Source organism: Miniopterus schreibersii (assembly GCF_964146895.1).
Source record: "Miniopterus schreibersii genome assembly, chromosome: 1".
Lineage (NCBI taxonomy): Eukaryota > Metazoa > Chordata > Mammalia > Chiroptera > Miniopteridae > Miniopterus > Miniopterus schreibersii.
This window is the reverse complement of record NC_138101.1, coordinates 16,863,712-16,879,910: the sequence shown is the minus strand read 5'-3', so window position 1 is coordinate 16,879,910 and position 16,199 is coordinate 16,863,712. Positions and strand designations below refer to the sequence as shown.

The following is a 16,199-nucleotide window of genomic DNA, read 5'->3' as shown; positions in this document are numbered from 1 at the left end:
AAATGAACTAAAAGTTTATTGTGTTTTAAATACTATAGCCTGCTGTGTCACTAATTCTTTCCATGCAGATATAGTTTGTTCTGCCTGGTTTTAACTGATATCTTCCTCTCTTTACTGTCTCATGAGGAAACACTTTACCTGCCCAGCATGTATTTTCATCTCTAAATCATAACCGCAGCTTTCTTAAGTTCAAGCAGTGCAAAACCTGACAAAATAATTTTATTCCTGCTTCTTTTTTTCACTACCATTGAACCAAAACTATCTGGATAGCCTTCCCTAACCTAACGTGATCCAGCAGTTTGCAGTAAAGAAAGTTAATGTGTTAGCTGAAAGTACTTTTCCATTGATTTTCATGATAAAATTAGAACTTCATTCCCCTGGAAGAAAATGTCTTATAGGTATATACAACAAAGTAATTACTATACTAAAACCGACAGTGTAATTCACATATTTAAAGACATATAATACACAATGCCTTTTTGATAACTGGTTCAGAAATAAGAAAAACATCATCGATAGCATGGTGCTTTATTGGAAAAAAACTTCAAATTAGCCAAATCACCTTTGGAAAGCCATCACCCTCCCCCTCAACTTCATTCCTTTTCTTATTATAAACACATCAATCAGTAAAACTTTTAGCACAATGGCCAAGATGTCCATTATCCTCACAAAAGTGGAATGGTTTTAAAATCAGATCTACATTTCTTTGTTATTTTAAATATATTTTCCTGCATTTTATTGACTACTTGAACACAATGGCTTATCATATTCCTATACTCATTAAAGGTCACAAAGAATGAAAATCCTAAGCAATATACACTATGATGTCCACGGACATTTTCCCCTGTCGATTAGCTAATATCCTATTACAACCAGCTAATGTGCTTGCGTTAACAATTCTCTTTATAATCAGATGTGCTATTTATTTAATTGATGCTTGTTGTCCTGATTAGAGTGGACAGGCAAGCTTACATTATGATGATGGGGGCTAGTTAATGCTTATGATTGGAAATATTTGGTCACTTGCCCTGCTTTACTCAACGTAAACTCTGGGGGTGTTTACATTGTGAAGATACTGTGGTGTCCCCAGTCATAAGACGGTGGTGTTAAGATCTTATTATGCAGATCCTGATTTTAAGTTGGAATATATTTTTGACTGTTTTCACTTCTGACAAAAGTTGTTAGTCAGATACAAAGAATGTTTGTAATGTAAACTTTACAAAGAGATGACAACTTTCGTTCCCTTCCAGGAGCACAGCAGGCTACACTACCAAGTGTTTTCTGTTTCTTATAAATAAAATTGTTTGTTTGCTTTCCTGTTTCATCCTGCTGACTTAAGATAAGTAGTGCATCCAAACATACAAAAGAAAATGCCAGCTCACCAAGATCTATACTTTTAAGCAAGCTACTGCAGTTAATTTGGTTACTCACAGACTGGGATTAAGGAAATCTGGATCACAGATCTCTCACTAACTGGATGACCTTGAAAAAGTTACTTTTTAAAAAGTTACTTTTTTACAGGTTTTAAAAAAATGAATTTTAAAATGAGAAATTTTCATAACCTCTTCCAGACAAAATAATTTATGACTCTATGTAAATGCTTTACCTTCTACACCTTAATACATTGAAAACAATCAATCATTAAATTTAGTCAGTTATACTGCAATAACAAATAACATTCAAAAAGAATAGAATACCTATGAATAAATTTAACCACAAAGGTAAAAGACCTGTACTCAGAAAACTATAAGACACTGAAGAAGAAAGAAAGAAATGGGGTGATATAACGTGCTCATGGATAGGAAGAATTAACATCATTAAAGTCTCTGTAATGCCCAAAGTAATCTACAATTTCAATGCAATCCCTATCAAAATACCAATGGCATTTTCTACAGAACTAGAACAAATAATCCTAAATTTTATATAGAACCGCCTAATACCCAGAATACCCAAAGAAATCTCGAGAAAGAAAAACACTGTTGGAGCAATATGAAATAACATATGAAATCACTTATATGGGGAATCTAAAAAAACAAATGAACAAAGGAAACAGAAAAAACAACTACTCATAGATACAGAGAACAAATGGACAGCAGCCAGACAGGACTGGGGAGCATGAGTAGAAAGGTGAAAGGCATTAAGAGGTGCAAATTGGCCCTGGCTAGTTTGGCTCAGGGCTTAGAGCATCGGCCTGTGGACTGAAGGGACTCAGGTTTGATTCTGGGTCAAGGGCGTGTACCTCAGTTGCAGGCTTGATCCCTGGACGTTTTCTGTCTACCTCACTCCCTTCCACTCTCTTAAAAAAAAAATCAATGGAAAAAATATCCTCAGGAGAGGATTAACAACAAAAAAGAAGTACATATTGCCACTTGTAAAAATTGTCATAGGGTACAAAGTACAGCCTAAGGAACATAGTCAATATTATAATAACTATGTTTGGTGAATGAGTACTAGACTTACTTGGATGATCACTTTGTAAGTTATGTCTAATCACTTTGCTATACACCTAAAACTAGTATAATATTGTATGTCAACTGTAATTAGAAAATAATTTAATTAAAAAATAAAATAACATTCAAAATAGAATAAAGAGTAGAGTCTACAGATACCAAAAAAAAAAAAAAAAAAAGTGATGGCTCCACAAATGAAAATCAGTGACTTTCTCCTCTGAAGGGTAGCTTTGGTACAATAAAAGTACTGCACTGAAACACCCTAGCACTGGCCAGCATTTAGATGACTTGTGTTAAAAATTCTCAAGCATCAAGTCCAATGAAAACTTTGAGAATTATGTCACCAAATTCCAGTACAGTATTATCACTATTATTATGTCTGATTATTATCAAGGAATCACAGACTATTAGGGTTGGAATTCATTTTGTCTCACTTGCTATCTTGTGAATGAATTCTTTTAATAATGGTGTTGAGAAATTATCAAGCAACCTAAGTTTTAACATGTTCAGTGATACTGATTTCAGAACTTAGACTATTCTACGGAACAGATTTTATTAAGGATTTCTTGTGGTAACATATTTCATCCTTCTAAGTAAGAATTTTCTCCCATTTAAGCCATCTGGCATTTGTCCTGCCCTCAGAAATCACAAAGAATGAGTGAAATACACTGTCTCTCTTCTGCATTAAAGTGCTTCAAATATCTCAATTTGCTATATTTTCTTCAACCTGTCTTCCTTAGAGAAAACATTTTCTTAGATTCACATATTATTTAGAAGTATATGTATATACAACAAAAAGGGGAGAAATCAATTTTTTTCCTTTTTGAATTAGAAACCTTCTTAGAAATTACATAAGAAACATGCACATAAAAGGTAATTGATCGCATAATCATAGCACCCCATGCTACAGACTGAAAGCAAGTTCTCGGAATTCTTCTGAAGAGAAAGCTCCAGAAAGAAAGATAAGTCAAGACATGTGATCACTAAAGACTACATCCATGATTTAGCTTGGTCACCATATTTTGCAGATGAGGAAATCATGTCCCAGGGAGGTTGAAAGTAGTTTATTGGCAAATCTAAACAAATATCAATTTCTAAAATTCTGAGTCTTCCACATTCTGTAGAAAGTTAGAAGTGACTTGAAAAACCAGCCAGTCAACTCTCATGTTAGTGAAGTGAGGTATTGAGAGATAAAGTGATTAATCTACATTTCTTGCATTTCACTCAGCTCTTTCTAAAGTACTAAAAGCAGAGTGGAAGGTATTAAATTAGACATATTGCACACAGCATACATCTTCAATAGCACTGGTAGACAAAGCAGACAGAGGTTTTCTGTTGTGAAGAATATTACCTATGAATCTTATATGTAATCAAACAACTAGACGGTAATGCTTTGAGAATGGAATCTAAAGAAAGCAGAATAGGGAGCATATATCCATACAGCTTACAAAGCAACATTTGGTACTGGAGAGAAAAAATTTATGTAAGCACTGGAGCTTTGGAGAATATAAAGCCAAGCACTTCAATTACCATATGGGAGACATTCATTAAGATTATATAGGTTCATAATATATGAAGCACATTTGAAAATGAAAATCTCGGGTAGGGTCAAGGAAAAGGCATGTGGCATAAAAGGTATTCTCAGCCAGCAAATTAAATAAATTTCCCAGTTCTAGCAAAGGCCGTGTATTCTGTGTAGGGGCTCACTGAAAGCCAGATACGCAGGGTTGCGGAGAGAGTGCCATGCTCTTCTCATAAATATGCCTCACCGAGGGACCTTGACAGCAATTTGGCATCAAGGAAGAGTTCACATAAAGAAAGGATTTTCTTTTCAGTAACTTTTATTAAAGAAAGTCCACAACTGACAGGGCATGCTTTACACATCTTTCAATCTTATTTTGTGCAACTTTGACCTCCATGTAACATATGTGAGCTCATGTTATCAGTTAGTCATCAAAGTCCATAATTTGCATTGAGAAAACAGATTTTGTTTTGTTTTGTTTCTCTTTTACTTGCCCTGATATTATTATACACATAAGACTTTTTTTAGTGACATATTTGTAAGAATGATGAATGGGCTTCTTAGGAAAAGATTCTTCCCAGGAACCAACTAAACCAATGTCTGTATTCGTTTTTAAAATAAAAGACTGAAAATTATTTTACTTTTATCTTTACCTTTATTTTATTTTTTAAAAATATATCTTTATTGACTTCAGAGAGAGGAAAGGAGAGGGAGAGAGAGACAGAAACATCAATGATGAGAGAGTCATTGATCGAGCCCGAAACCCGGGCATGTGCCCTGACCAGGAATTGAACGCCGATAGCCTGGATCCTAGGTTGACACTCAACTGCTGAGCCACGCCCGGCCAGGCTTTACCTTTATTTTTAATGCTAAGTCATTTCTCTATCTTTTTGCATTCATTTTTGTACAGACTTATTTTTTTTTATTTATATGCTATACCATGTACTATCCAAACCACACCTCTATTGTGTACTAATTCAGATCAAAGCAATATGGCTATTTCAAATTGTACTTTCTTTTTTTCCCCTCTAAAGGTATTTAAATGGATTTTTTGGGCCCTTCAAATGGACCAAATATAAGAATATAAAGTGGGGGAGTCCATACTGAATTCCCTGTTTTATGAAAAAGCATTTTGAACTAAATGAATGCTAAAAGGATTGGCAACCAAGAAACACTGAGCAATGAGAAAGACTGGGGCAGTGACCCAGAGAAGAATGCACAGAGAGACATTGTATATCTATACAACGTGAGGGAGTATCTGTCTGAATTTAGGTCTTGGAAGTACTTTCATTTGGAAAAGGAAGAGACCTTTCCCCCAAAGGGAAAACCCAGGATAAATGGGTTGAAGTTACAAGAAGGCAGATTTTGACCCAATTTAAGAGAAAGCGTGGAAGTTAAAGATGTTCCAAAACAGAGTGAGCTACCTCTGCATTTTGTGTCAACTGAATTATTCAAGCAGAGATTCTTGTAATGATGATGAGAGACACAGGTACAGTCTAAGGCTGGACTGGTTGACCATATCTCTCTACCAAGTCTTAAAATTACATGACTAATGGAACAAGCATTTGTTCTATGCTCCAAGCACTCCACATAAACAAAAATAGATATGAAATGATCCTTATAGTCACAGACTGATTAATGGATTCTATAATTACCCTAGTAGAGAGTGTGTTGGGGAGGGATATTTTTACTTGTATCCTAATTTTCCATCAAACCCTGTCTCAACTGCTTTCTCTAGGCACCTTTATAGTTCTGAATACATAGCTCCAAATTAATGCTGAAGCCCTTACCTTGCTCTCAAAAGCACTGTTTCCACAGAAAAAAGTCAGAGAAAAATACAGTATACACAAATCAACATATCTTAACTTGCCCTTTCTCTTTCTAGTCATTTTACCTTAACGATTTTTCTAAGAGTAATGGAAACATGAACTCATAAGTAAACTTCTTTTTCTGTTGGTACATTGATTTTTCCCCCCTCTAAGTTTTATTTCATATTCTTTTAAAGTCCTCACAGTATCCATGGATTTCAATTATGTTTCCTTCAATTTTCTTATTGCTTTTCTATTTATTCACTTTTCCAAAATATTTGTTTCTTTTTTCTCAAATATTTTTCTTCTCATTGGCTTGTCCTCTTTGCCTAGTCTATATTTTACTTCTCCATTTTTTTTTTCTTGTTTGTAAACTGATGAGACTTTTTTTTTTTAAATATTGTGCACATTTCCTTTATTTGCCAATAATGTAAAGAAGAATTTCTCTGGTTACCTTTCCTTGAAACTTCATGACATTTTGGCTTAATTTCCTTCTTTCCATATGAAATATAAGTATACCTACCCTTCTTTTTCTTTTTGCTGCATATGCAATAATTTTACACTTAACTTTGTTTTTAATAATAGGTCCTAAATTGGGAAGAAATAATGAATTATTTTTATGATAAAATGCATTGAGTCACCAGTGAAGCTAATAATAGTCAAGAGCCACAAGTTAAAGGGAATAAAAACAGATTAGAGAAAAGTATGGATGAGAAGAGACCACACGAGGGTGAAGAAGATAAATGTCTCTTTTGTAAACATTCATTCATTTGTTCAAAGATGCGTGAGTAACAAGCACTATGGACATAGGAGAGTTCATAAAGGTGGGATGAAATCATAGTCCTCCAGAAACTCTGAACATGAACGTGAGTCCCAGCTTTGCTTGGGAGGATTCAGAAGCTACCTAAGGCCTACCCCACTCCAGTCAATTCTGAATGATCTCAGCCACATTAGATTTTCCCAAACTTCATTTTTTATCTATTAAATATGGGTAATAATAATTTCTAACTCAAGGTTCCTTTGTGTGAATGAATTAAGAAAATAGAGAGTAAGCTCACTAACATTGTGCCTGACACACAGTAAACCCTCAGTACATGTTTGCTGTTATTACTATTGTGAACTTACCCAGAGGGACCCAGGGGACTTTCCCATATGGAGGGAACCCAACTATGCAAAGACTTGTGAACACAAAAGATTGTATCAGTTGAGAAAGATGCAGAGGCCAGAGCACACTGTGCATCCAGGGTAAAAGAATAGTATATAGACTAGAATTGTGGGTAGAAATAGGATCATGAAGGACAACCAATGGTTTCTGAACTTCTTTGGCGAGCAGGCCACACATTACTTAATGAAGAGTAACTGTCCCGTCTTTAATGGTTAATGATCGCATCAATGAAAATACATGTAAATCAAAATGGTTTGCTTTGTTTTTGTACACAAACAAATCTTAATTGCGCTATCATTTTTTTAAAATACCACAAATAATACTGCCACTCACATGCACACCTACAGACACACACACTGTTTTTTTAAGACATCTGCCAATAATCTCTTTAGCCCAAAGGTAGCGTTCAAGTCACATGTCTCAAAGATCCTACAGAGTCACAAGGATTAATGCAGAGCCTGACACAGCCTTCAAACAAGCCCACGCAGGAGCTGGAGAACCAGTTCCTCTAGTGAAAAAGGAAACCAAGAATGTGGGTGTTTCCCTGTGATGACTCAGTGCTTATGTTTTATAGGTTAGGACTGCTGGAGTTTGAGCCCTGAGGGACTAGCTCCTTTCAAAATGTAGCAGCCTGAAAGAGGTAATCTTGGGACTGCTAAAAGAAACAGTCCCTCAGCTCCTTCAAATGCCACCAGCTGAGTTCATAAAAGAAAGTATTACAGAAAGAGATTAGCATACATTCAGCTCTCACATCTGAATAACATGGCTTTGTAGGTTATTTAGATTTATTTGAACTGGCTTATACCTAATTTTCTATAACCAGATAAGTAAGCATTATAATTAATGTACCTACCGTTTTGTGCAAAGCTTTTGAAAATCTAAATGTTATAATAATTAAATTTGAGTTAAAATTCAAAAATAGCCCACTTTAGGTTTTTCAAAGGTATGTTATATAACAGTTGTTTGAAGAACATTGAAAGTGGTATATTAAACAAACATTCAAGTTTCTTTCCTATATAATTAGTTGAGAAAAATTCATAGTACCTTTCTCTAAAAAGTGTATCTTTAATTATTCTGTACTCTTTACACTTAAAAAAATAAATCTACAACAGGAAATTATGAAACACAGAGCAAGCTGAAATAGGTAAAATTATACTCGTGTTGAACAGTTCTTCCAAATCAGTAGGCTCTGTGTAGTGGATAAAGGCATCTTCTAAGTGTAAAAGAGACAGGCTATTCATAGAGAACACAGACGAGGGAGGGCTGTGCTGCTTCATGAGAGCGCCATACCTGTTGATTAATGGAGAGGCCTTACCAGCTCTCTTCTTCCATGCGTCTTGCCATGAGGAAAGGGAAGGAAGGGAAAGGTAGTGATGGCAGCAACACCTGGGGGAGGGAGATGGGGAAACACGTGAAGGGAAAATCAGCAGCCCCTACGCAACGGTGTCCATCCAGAGACCTCGCCAATAAAACCATTTCCAAAAACCCTGAGCTTGTTTGCTCTCTTTTTTTTTTTAAAAAAAATCTAGGTTAATTTCAAAGATATTGTAAGCAAATTCAGTATTTTGAAAGAAGTTAGTTTGAATATTCTCACAAGTATAATCTTTTAAGTATAGAGAGACGGGGGCTGCAACACATAACAGCTACCATTTTATTCTTGCTCTTTGACTAGACAGGGTAGCTTAAGGTAGGACTTTGATATATGGGTATAGAATTTTTTTTTTAACAACAGATTTAAGAAAAACTATAAGATAAACAATACCAAACGTCTACATATATACACACACACACACGTATGTATGTATATTTTCCTCCAACACAGAGTAACACGATTATCATTTCCTCTATCTGCTTCTACCTAATTGCAATATAATTGGCTCACAATGCACCTTTTTTATATTCTCCTGAGGGCATGTAGTTTTGATATCAAAATAACTTCAACTTGTTAACTTAATGAAAAAACAACTAAATTTAGTAGAATCCTTACATACTGCAAAAGGACAAACTAATAAAAGTTGTAAAAAGCTTCATGTTTTAATTATATTTTTGTAGACATGGTTTAATCTAGACTATATGTAAGTTTAGAAAAGAAATTATATAGAATTATATGGAAAGAATAAAATGAAAATGTTTAATGAGCAGCCGAGAATAACAGTGAATTATCTGAATTTTAAGAGGGAGCAATTGCTTTAATAATTTCAGTATATGAATTAATACAACACCTGAACAGCAAACACTGCTACCAATTTTATTTTCAGTATTTGTTTTTTAAGGAAATCTTTAACTTTGCATGTTTATATTTAAATAAAAACTACATATGAAAAATGACTTTTTACACTATTTGGAGAAGCTTTTACATATAGTAGAGAGAAACTTACAAAAATATATGCATATTTTGTGGAGAAAAAAAGAGGTGTCTCACTGCGGTGGGAGATGCTGCTAATGGAACAGGCTCTGCGTGTGTGGAGTCAGAGGGTATACGGGAAAAGTCTCTGCCTGCTCTCAATTTTGTCCTGAGCCAAAACTGGTCTAAAAAAGTAAAGTCTTAATTTAAAAAATGAAATAAAAGTATTATAAAAAATAGAAATAGGAGAAAATTAATTTTCCTTTGTTGAAAAAAAAAGTTTTTTGACCCCCCAATACCAATATGTCTCTTACTGTATTATTTACCAAAGGGCTGGGCATTCTTGGATTTTTCTGTAAGGACAGGGATTTTCTTGAATGCATGTTTGCATTCTTGTTTCAGAATGTGTTTCTAACCCTTAATCCTGATGTTTAGGAAAGCAGCTATCACAGGAATCTTTGGGGTTTGGATCATGCTAATCCCTTTGGTTTTATCTTAATCCTGTTTAGATTGCAAGTCTTAAAACTTTCCAATTTCTCAACTCCTCTGGTCTTTGACATTCTGTTTACTATTAGCTATCATCTCTTTTAAAATAACAGGACCCACCTAATGCTTCGGCAATAGTGTTAGTCAGTCCTGGAATTGAGAAATTTGGAAATTGATTGGTTATCATAAAAGATTAGCATAAAAATTTTTGAAGGCATGTGCAACACCTAGGCCTGTTGAATTAAAAGAAACAAAGTCAAAGTAGCAATTTTCATTTTTTCTGATATGATTGAACATATTTTTGTAGCTTTGGTTTTTCCTTATAAACTTTTGATTTTGTATTTCACTTAAAATATTAATTGCTGTAATACATAATATTTTAAACTTTAAATCCCCCTCCCAAATTAAAGCCTACATATTCTAGTAATATCAAAGTTAAAATAATTAAATCTAATTATTCCTACATTTAAATATTCCTCAGTGATTATTTTGGGATTAGCACTTTGCCTTTGGAAGAAGAAAATGTGGGAATTTCACAAGCCAGAAAAAAGGAACCCACATGCTCTTAAATTGTGGCGAGCTATTTGCATGAAATATGGCTCTTTTTTTAATATGGGTCTGTAATGGCCTATGGATTTTACATATAGTAAATTACTCCTTTGACCTCAGGAAGGGCAGATTATTAAGAGATAATATACTTAGAAATTAGCACTGTACTGTGAGAGATACAAAAAAAGCCAGATGAGAAAATTGGAAAAATAAATACATATACACAACACACAGAAGAATACTAATAATATAACTTATCAAGATGTAACAAGTAATATAACATGATTCTGTAAAGAAACGAATTTATAAATAACTGAATACGTAACATAGACTGATAACCAAATTTATTAAACAGAAAATTTAAAGAGTCATGAATTCATAGAGTGGCGAATACAACTGTATGGATTAAGGCAAATAAAAGTGAAAGCCGCCTTCTTTTTTTGTTTTTTTTTTCTTCTTATTTTAAAGGTCAGAGCAATAAAATAATCTCTGGTAATAAAGAGGGAATTGGTAGATATTGGCTTATGGACAATGATATGAGAGAGATTTTCACCTGGATGAGAAAGGGAAAATGGACCTTATGATACATGAAAATAAAAAGTAAATGGAAAGATAGTTTGTGATTATCTTTAAGCAGCATTGACAATAAAGGGTTTGTATGAGACGGTTTTCCATAAGGGCAGGGATTAGAACTTCTCTGTCATGTACTTGAAGCAACAGGAATATCCTAGAGAATACTCTGGGTCAGCCCATGGTAAAGTCTGCCTCATCTAGTTTCTGTTTTTGAAAAGATGTATGGTCAAGATAGAAATACTGAGACTAAGATATTGATACAGCTGTGTGACTCGGTGGGACAGCTCAGAGAACACAGTTTCAAAGCATAATGCTGAAGGCTTGGCTCAGGTCCTCGAGGAATGCAGTGCTTAGGTGGGGTAAAGCTAAGAGTCAAACTATGGAGTAGCTGCAAGTTAAAAGCAACAGAGAAGGGGAGGAAAGTTTCACAAGACAAATAGTGAACTTCTTCTTAAAGAACTGGTAGGAGACAAATAAAAGATGGGAGAAAAAAGCAGTTTGCAGCAAGAGAAGCTGACACCCCCACGGCAGCGTGGTGGGGAGGCGGCTGCCGAGGGCAGCGAGCCTGAAGTCTGTCCATCCGGAACAGACTGTGCTGCGAGAGGACAGGAGGACTCGCCATGACATGCACAAGAGACACATCCAACCACAAAATGTACTAGAGATGAACTAGGCGGTGGGACTGCTGTCTTCTGCTGAGTATCAGCGAGCCTTTATCAAAACCCGGTGTTTCTGGTAGGGGACATATGAAGAAAGGCTCTTACTACATGGCATAAACATTCCTGATAAAGTATTGTTTTCTTCTCAAACATGAATTTGCAAACATGAATTTTCTCTAGCAGTTAGGAAACAGATCTCTTTAGCTCTAAGTCTGGGTCACATGCTTACCCAGGACTCTTCTGGACAGGAACAGGCCAGTGTATCCCTCTGGAGAGGCCGTGCTCCAGGCAGTGTCATGGTTCCGATTCTTTCATTTTCCTTCTTGCTCATAGCAGCTGGGTAATTACCAGAAAGTTCGTTTTAATCATGATCATGATCATGTGTTATAGTATGTATGGCCAGGGCTGGATATGGAGGGGCTAGAGTGTTTGTTTGTGTTAACTGTGGCCTGACTAGATGAAGGCAAGAGGGAGAGGTGGAATTGGAAACCTGCAGAGCAAGAAAGCTACATGTTCTCCTAGCGCTCAGGAAATTGTCCTATCACAGCTATGACATGGCCCCATTCACTTACTGATAATGGGGAACACAGTATTTTTAAGCTATAAAATATACAATCATATAAACCCTCATGCTGAATGAGGTTATTGGTCAGGATTTAACTCCTGAGACCACAGGAAGAAAAAAAAAGAAAATACTAGGGGGAAAAATTATTGTTGTAGGCACCCCCTGAAGCTTTTTTAATCAATAAGAATTATAACTGACTTGAGATGAAAGAATCGCTATTAATTGTTTATTCAGCTCTCTTTTAGTAAGTGTTAAGGTATCTAGAATCCTGTATTATATTTTGTATTCTTCATATGTGAAGGTGATTTAAAGGCATACATTGTGTAGGTGAATGGCAATAAAAATCAGCTAATTAAAGTGTTTAATACCACCAGCTACCATCTTTAGTAAAATGATTGTACAATGATGAAGTTAGGAAATAGTATAAAAAGGATTTAAGTGTAAACCTTAACTACTTTCATTTTAATTATATTATACCAAATTACATTTTAATTGAGTTTGGTAAATTTATAAATTTAAGTATGATGTTTAATGCTAGTATGTGACTTTTAAAATTTCTTAACCCTAGAGTAAATCATGAAATAACCTTTTATTTTTTTTCTCTTTAACTGAAGGTGTCCACTAATTTCATTTAATATTATAGGCTACTTACTAAAAATTAAGTTTCATGATGACAATGAGTGTTGCCATATATAAATTGAAGTCATGATCAATTTTTCTCACAATTTTATTAAAGTTTCAAGATTTAGTTGCATTGAAAATATTTTATAAATTGTCAAGCAAATCTATATTTTGCTTAATTATTTTCAAATTATTCATGTTTTACAAATATGCATGCTAAAAATCTCATAATTTATAGCTAAATAGCATGACCCATTATGTCCTTTATAAAAACTAATATCCTACTTAAGTATCTGGTTTATTTTTGACTAATGCATTGAATAAAATTCACTTAAAATTTTAACTATAATTAAAATAAAATTTTACTCAATTGATATAATTAATATTCTATATTTATTATTTTAAAAAGTAGGTTATGGAAAGCCCAAGTCCTCATAGAGCACATTTATAGTTCTGCAACTAAAGGTTGTTATGCCAATTTCACTATTCACTTTTGTTCATCAAATATTCAATGTGTGCTCAATCTGTGCAAAACTCTGTGCTAAACACTGCTTCAGCCAGCACTATTCAAATATTTGGTTTTCAACTCTTTGCATTTTTGAAAACTATAGATGACCCAAAGCACTTTTGTTTTTATGTAGGGTATATCATTGATATTCATCATATTCAAAATTTTTATGACACTTTTAAAATAATTAATTGCAAAGGTATTTGAAAACAGCTATAACAAACTCATTTTATGCTGACATAAATGAAATGTTTTTGTGAAAAAGTACTGCCATATTTTTAAACCAAAAAAATAAAAAGCAAGAATGATACTATGATATATGCTAATGCAGATAGATGTGTGATATGCAAAGAGCTAAGGAAAAGAGTGTCAGCAAGAGCTACACAGAAGAGGTGATATGTGCAGTAAGATTCAAAGAAAGAATTTAAAGAAATGCAGATGAAAGAGGTTAAGACCATTCCAGGGAGAGTGGTATGGCTAGACACAGCATGGTATAATAGGAAGAACACTTTTGTTACTTGACAAATTTTCTTCAAACCTCATCTCAGTCACTCATTGGCTGCATGATTTTGAGCAAATCACCTAAGGTCTGTGAGCTTCCATTTACTCTCTAGTTTACTAATAAAACTACATATTAAGAATGTCATGAGAATTAAGTGAGATCAAATATGTATTTACATGTGTGGCAGTTAATTAGAACACAGTAATTTTTTTTCACATATTTCAGGCAAGTGAATTTTTCATGCTGAGAAAACAGAGTGCAGTAAGGTGGGGGGAGAGGATGGAAGCTATAGACAAGGATGTAAAAGACACTGATGAAGTAGAATTGTTGTGGAGGTTAGAGTGAATGTGAGTAATTTTTAAAACCCAAATACAATATTATAAAGTAAACTACCTTGGAAACTCCAAAAAGAACACCTCTCTTACAGACTTGAGCAAACCCACAGCCAATCTTGATTTCCACCCAATGCCATCTTACCCTCTCTTCGGGAAACAAAACAAAATGAACTGCAATTTTAGAAAAACATATTCCAGGATCTTCATAAATATAGAATGAAATGTGTAAAGAATAACATGAATGGTAGAAAACTTAAGACAAAAATTTAACCAACCTCTTCCACAGCTTATAGAGGTTTCCTTGACTTAAATCTTCCAGCTTTGTTTGAAATCAGATTTCAAATATATTTTAGTAATCAATGAATGAATGAATATAAAAATAAATATACATTTAACCTCATATGAAGGATGTATTAAGAACCTGAACTAGCAACTGTAATGTTCTCAAACTGGAGTTAAAAATTAGTAGACTCAAGAAGTCTACTAATCAATGCCAAATCAACCTAGAAAATAATTTTAAAAGTGTGGTACATGGAGAATGTTATGATTTTCCCCTATACTATCTTTGATCCTCAAAGACCTTCATGGATAGAATGTTAAAGGTAAGAACTTCTGCCCGGCCAGGCGTGGCTCAGTGGTTGAGCGTCGACCTAGGATCCAGGCGATCGGGGTTCGATTCCAGGTCAGGGCACATGCCTGGGTTAAGTGGTCGATCAATGACTCTCTCACCATTGATGTTTATATCTCTCTCTCTCCCTCTCCTTTCCTCTCTCTGAAATCAATAAAGATATTAAAAAAAAAAAAAAAGATAAGAACTTCTCAACCATAAAATTAAGATTTTCTGTCGATACACCTTAGTTCTGTCAACTAGGACACAGAGGATAAAAATATACGTAGTAGAGAAGCATGGTTTTGAAATGTACAATATACTCTCCATCAAAGTCAAGGTTTAGAATTTTTAAAATACAATAAGTATTGTCATATACAAACACTAACTGCAGTAACACACCAATGATCAGTAAGAACAGGATGGATTTTAGATGAGAAAGTATGCAATGTTCAACAGAGTGTAGAATTTGCCTATTCATTTTATTCTACAGTATCCTTTACAGTAACCAATCACTTTGACTAATTTCTCCACCACCACTATTCAACCTAGACTAAGTTATCAGAAGAGCAAGCAAAAAAAAAAAAACAAAGCATAAAAGCCCAGGTAGAAATTGTGGGAGGCTGTTGGGCCCAGAGGGTACGAACTTATTCTTGAATTAATTCAGTAAGTATTTACTGAGCATCTACTCTATGCCAGGCACTGCCCTAGTAGCTGGAGATATAATAAACGTAAAAAACATGGTCTCTGTCCTCATGAAGCATAAAGTCTAGTAGGTAAGATATTTAATTAACAAATAAATACAGCCTCCCATTCCACCCTGCGCACATACAAATAATTCTGGAAATTATATTCAAGAAAATTTTGTTGTAAAAATTGCGTATCATAAAAATGAAACCAAGCTCTTCACTTTATAACCTCTCACATCTTGACTTGGTAAACACAGAGAGTAACGCTCTACATTCAAGTAGGCAGATGTCTATCTCCACTTAGCACTCATTACCTAGGACTGACTAATGAATGTCCTGAGAGTGGAAATTAAATATTAGATACTTTTACCTTCATTTTCTGTTTTCATGTATGTATGCACATATGTGAGGGCAGGACATAGTAATGCACTTATGGGACAATTCTAGGATAAAATCTCCCTATTCAACCATCCTTCCTTAGAGCAGAATTTATATATAGGTTCTTCACTGAGGTTTCTCTTTACAAGATTTTTCGCTACCTCTGTTCTCTTAGTATCAACTACCATATTCTATCTTAGTCAAGTCAAACAACAGTTGTCAATTCTGAGTGAATTTAGACACAAAAATGTAATAATCTACTCACAATTGGGAAACATGTTTTTGTCAAAAATGCTTCAGTCTTAAATAAGATTAGTAGAAACTACACAAAGCCATTTTGAGTTTAACCACATGAAAATGAAAACAAAATGATCTTCTTTGTAAAGTTGAAATAACTCCACTCTGTACTGTTATTTATAATTTTGAACCTCAAGGAAT

At 34.4% G+C, this 16,199-nt stretch overlaps 1 protein-coding gene across 5 annotated transcripts in view; it reads right to left on the bottom strand.

Moving 5' to 3' along the window:
• The window catches only part of PCDH7 (protocadherin 7), a 449,878-nt gene that overhangs the window by 228,937 nt on the left and 204,742 nt on the right, over positions 1 to 16,199 (bottom strand). The window contains exon 3 of one of the 5 annotated variants that reach the window (XM_081131372.1): positions 8,236 to 8,331. The exons of the other annotated variants lie outside the window; for them this stretch is intronic. Within the exon in view, the coding sequence (XP_080987498.1) occupies positions 8,243 to 8,331 (89 nt within the window). The 3' untranslated portion in view covers positions 8,236 to 8,242. The remainder of the gene's footprint in view (positions 1 to 8,235; positions 8,332 to 16,199) is intronic. 5 annotated transcript variants of the gene reach the window in all.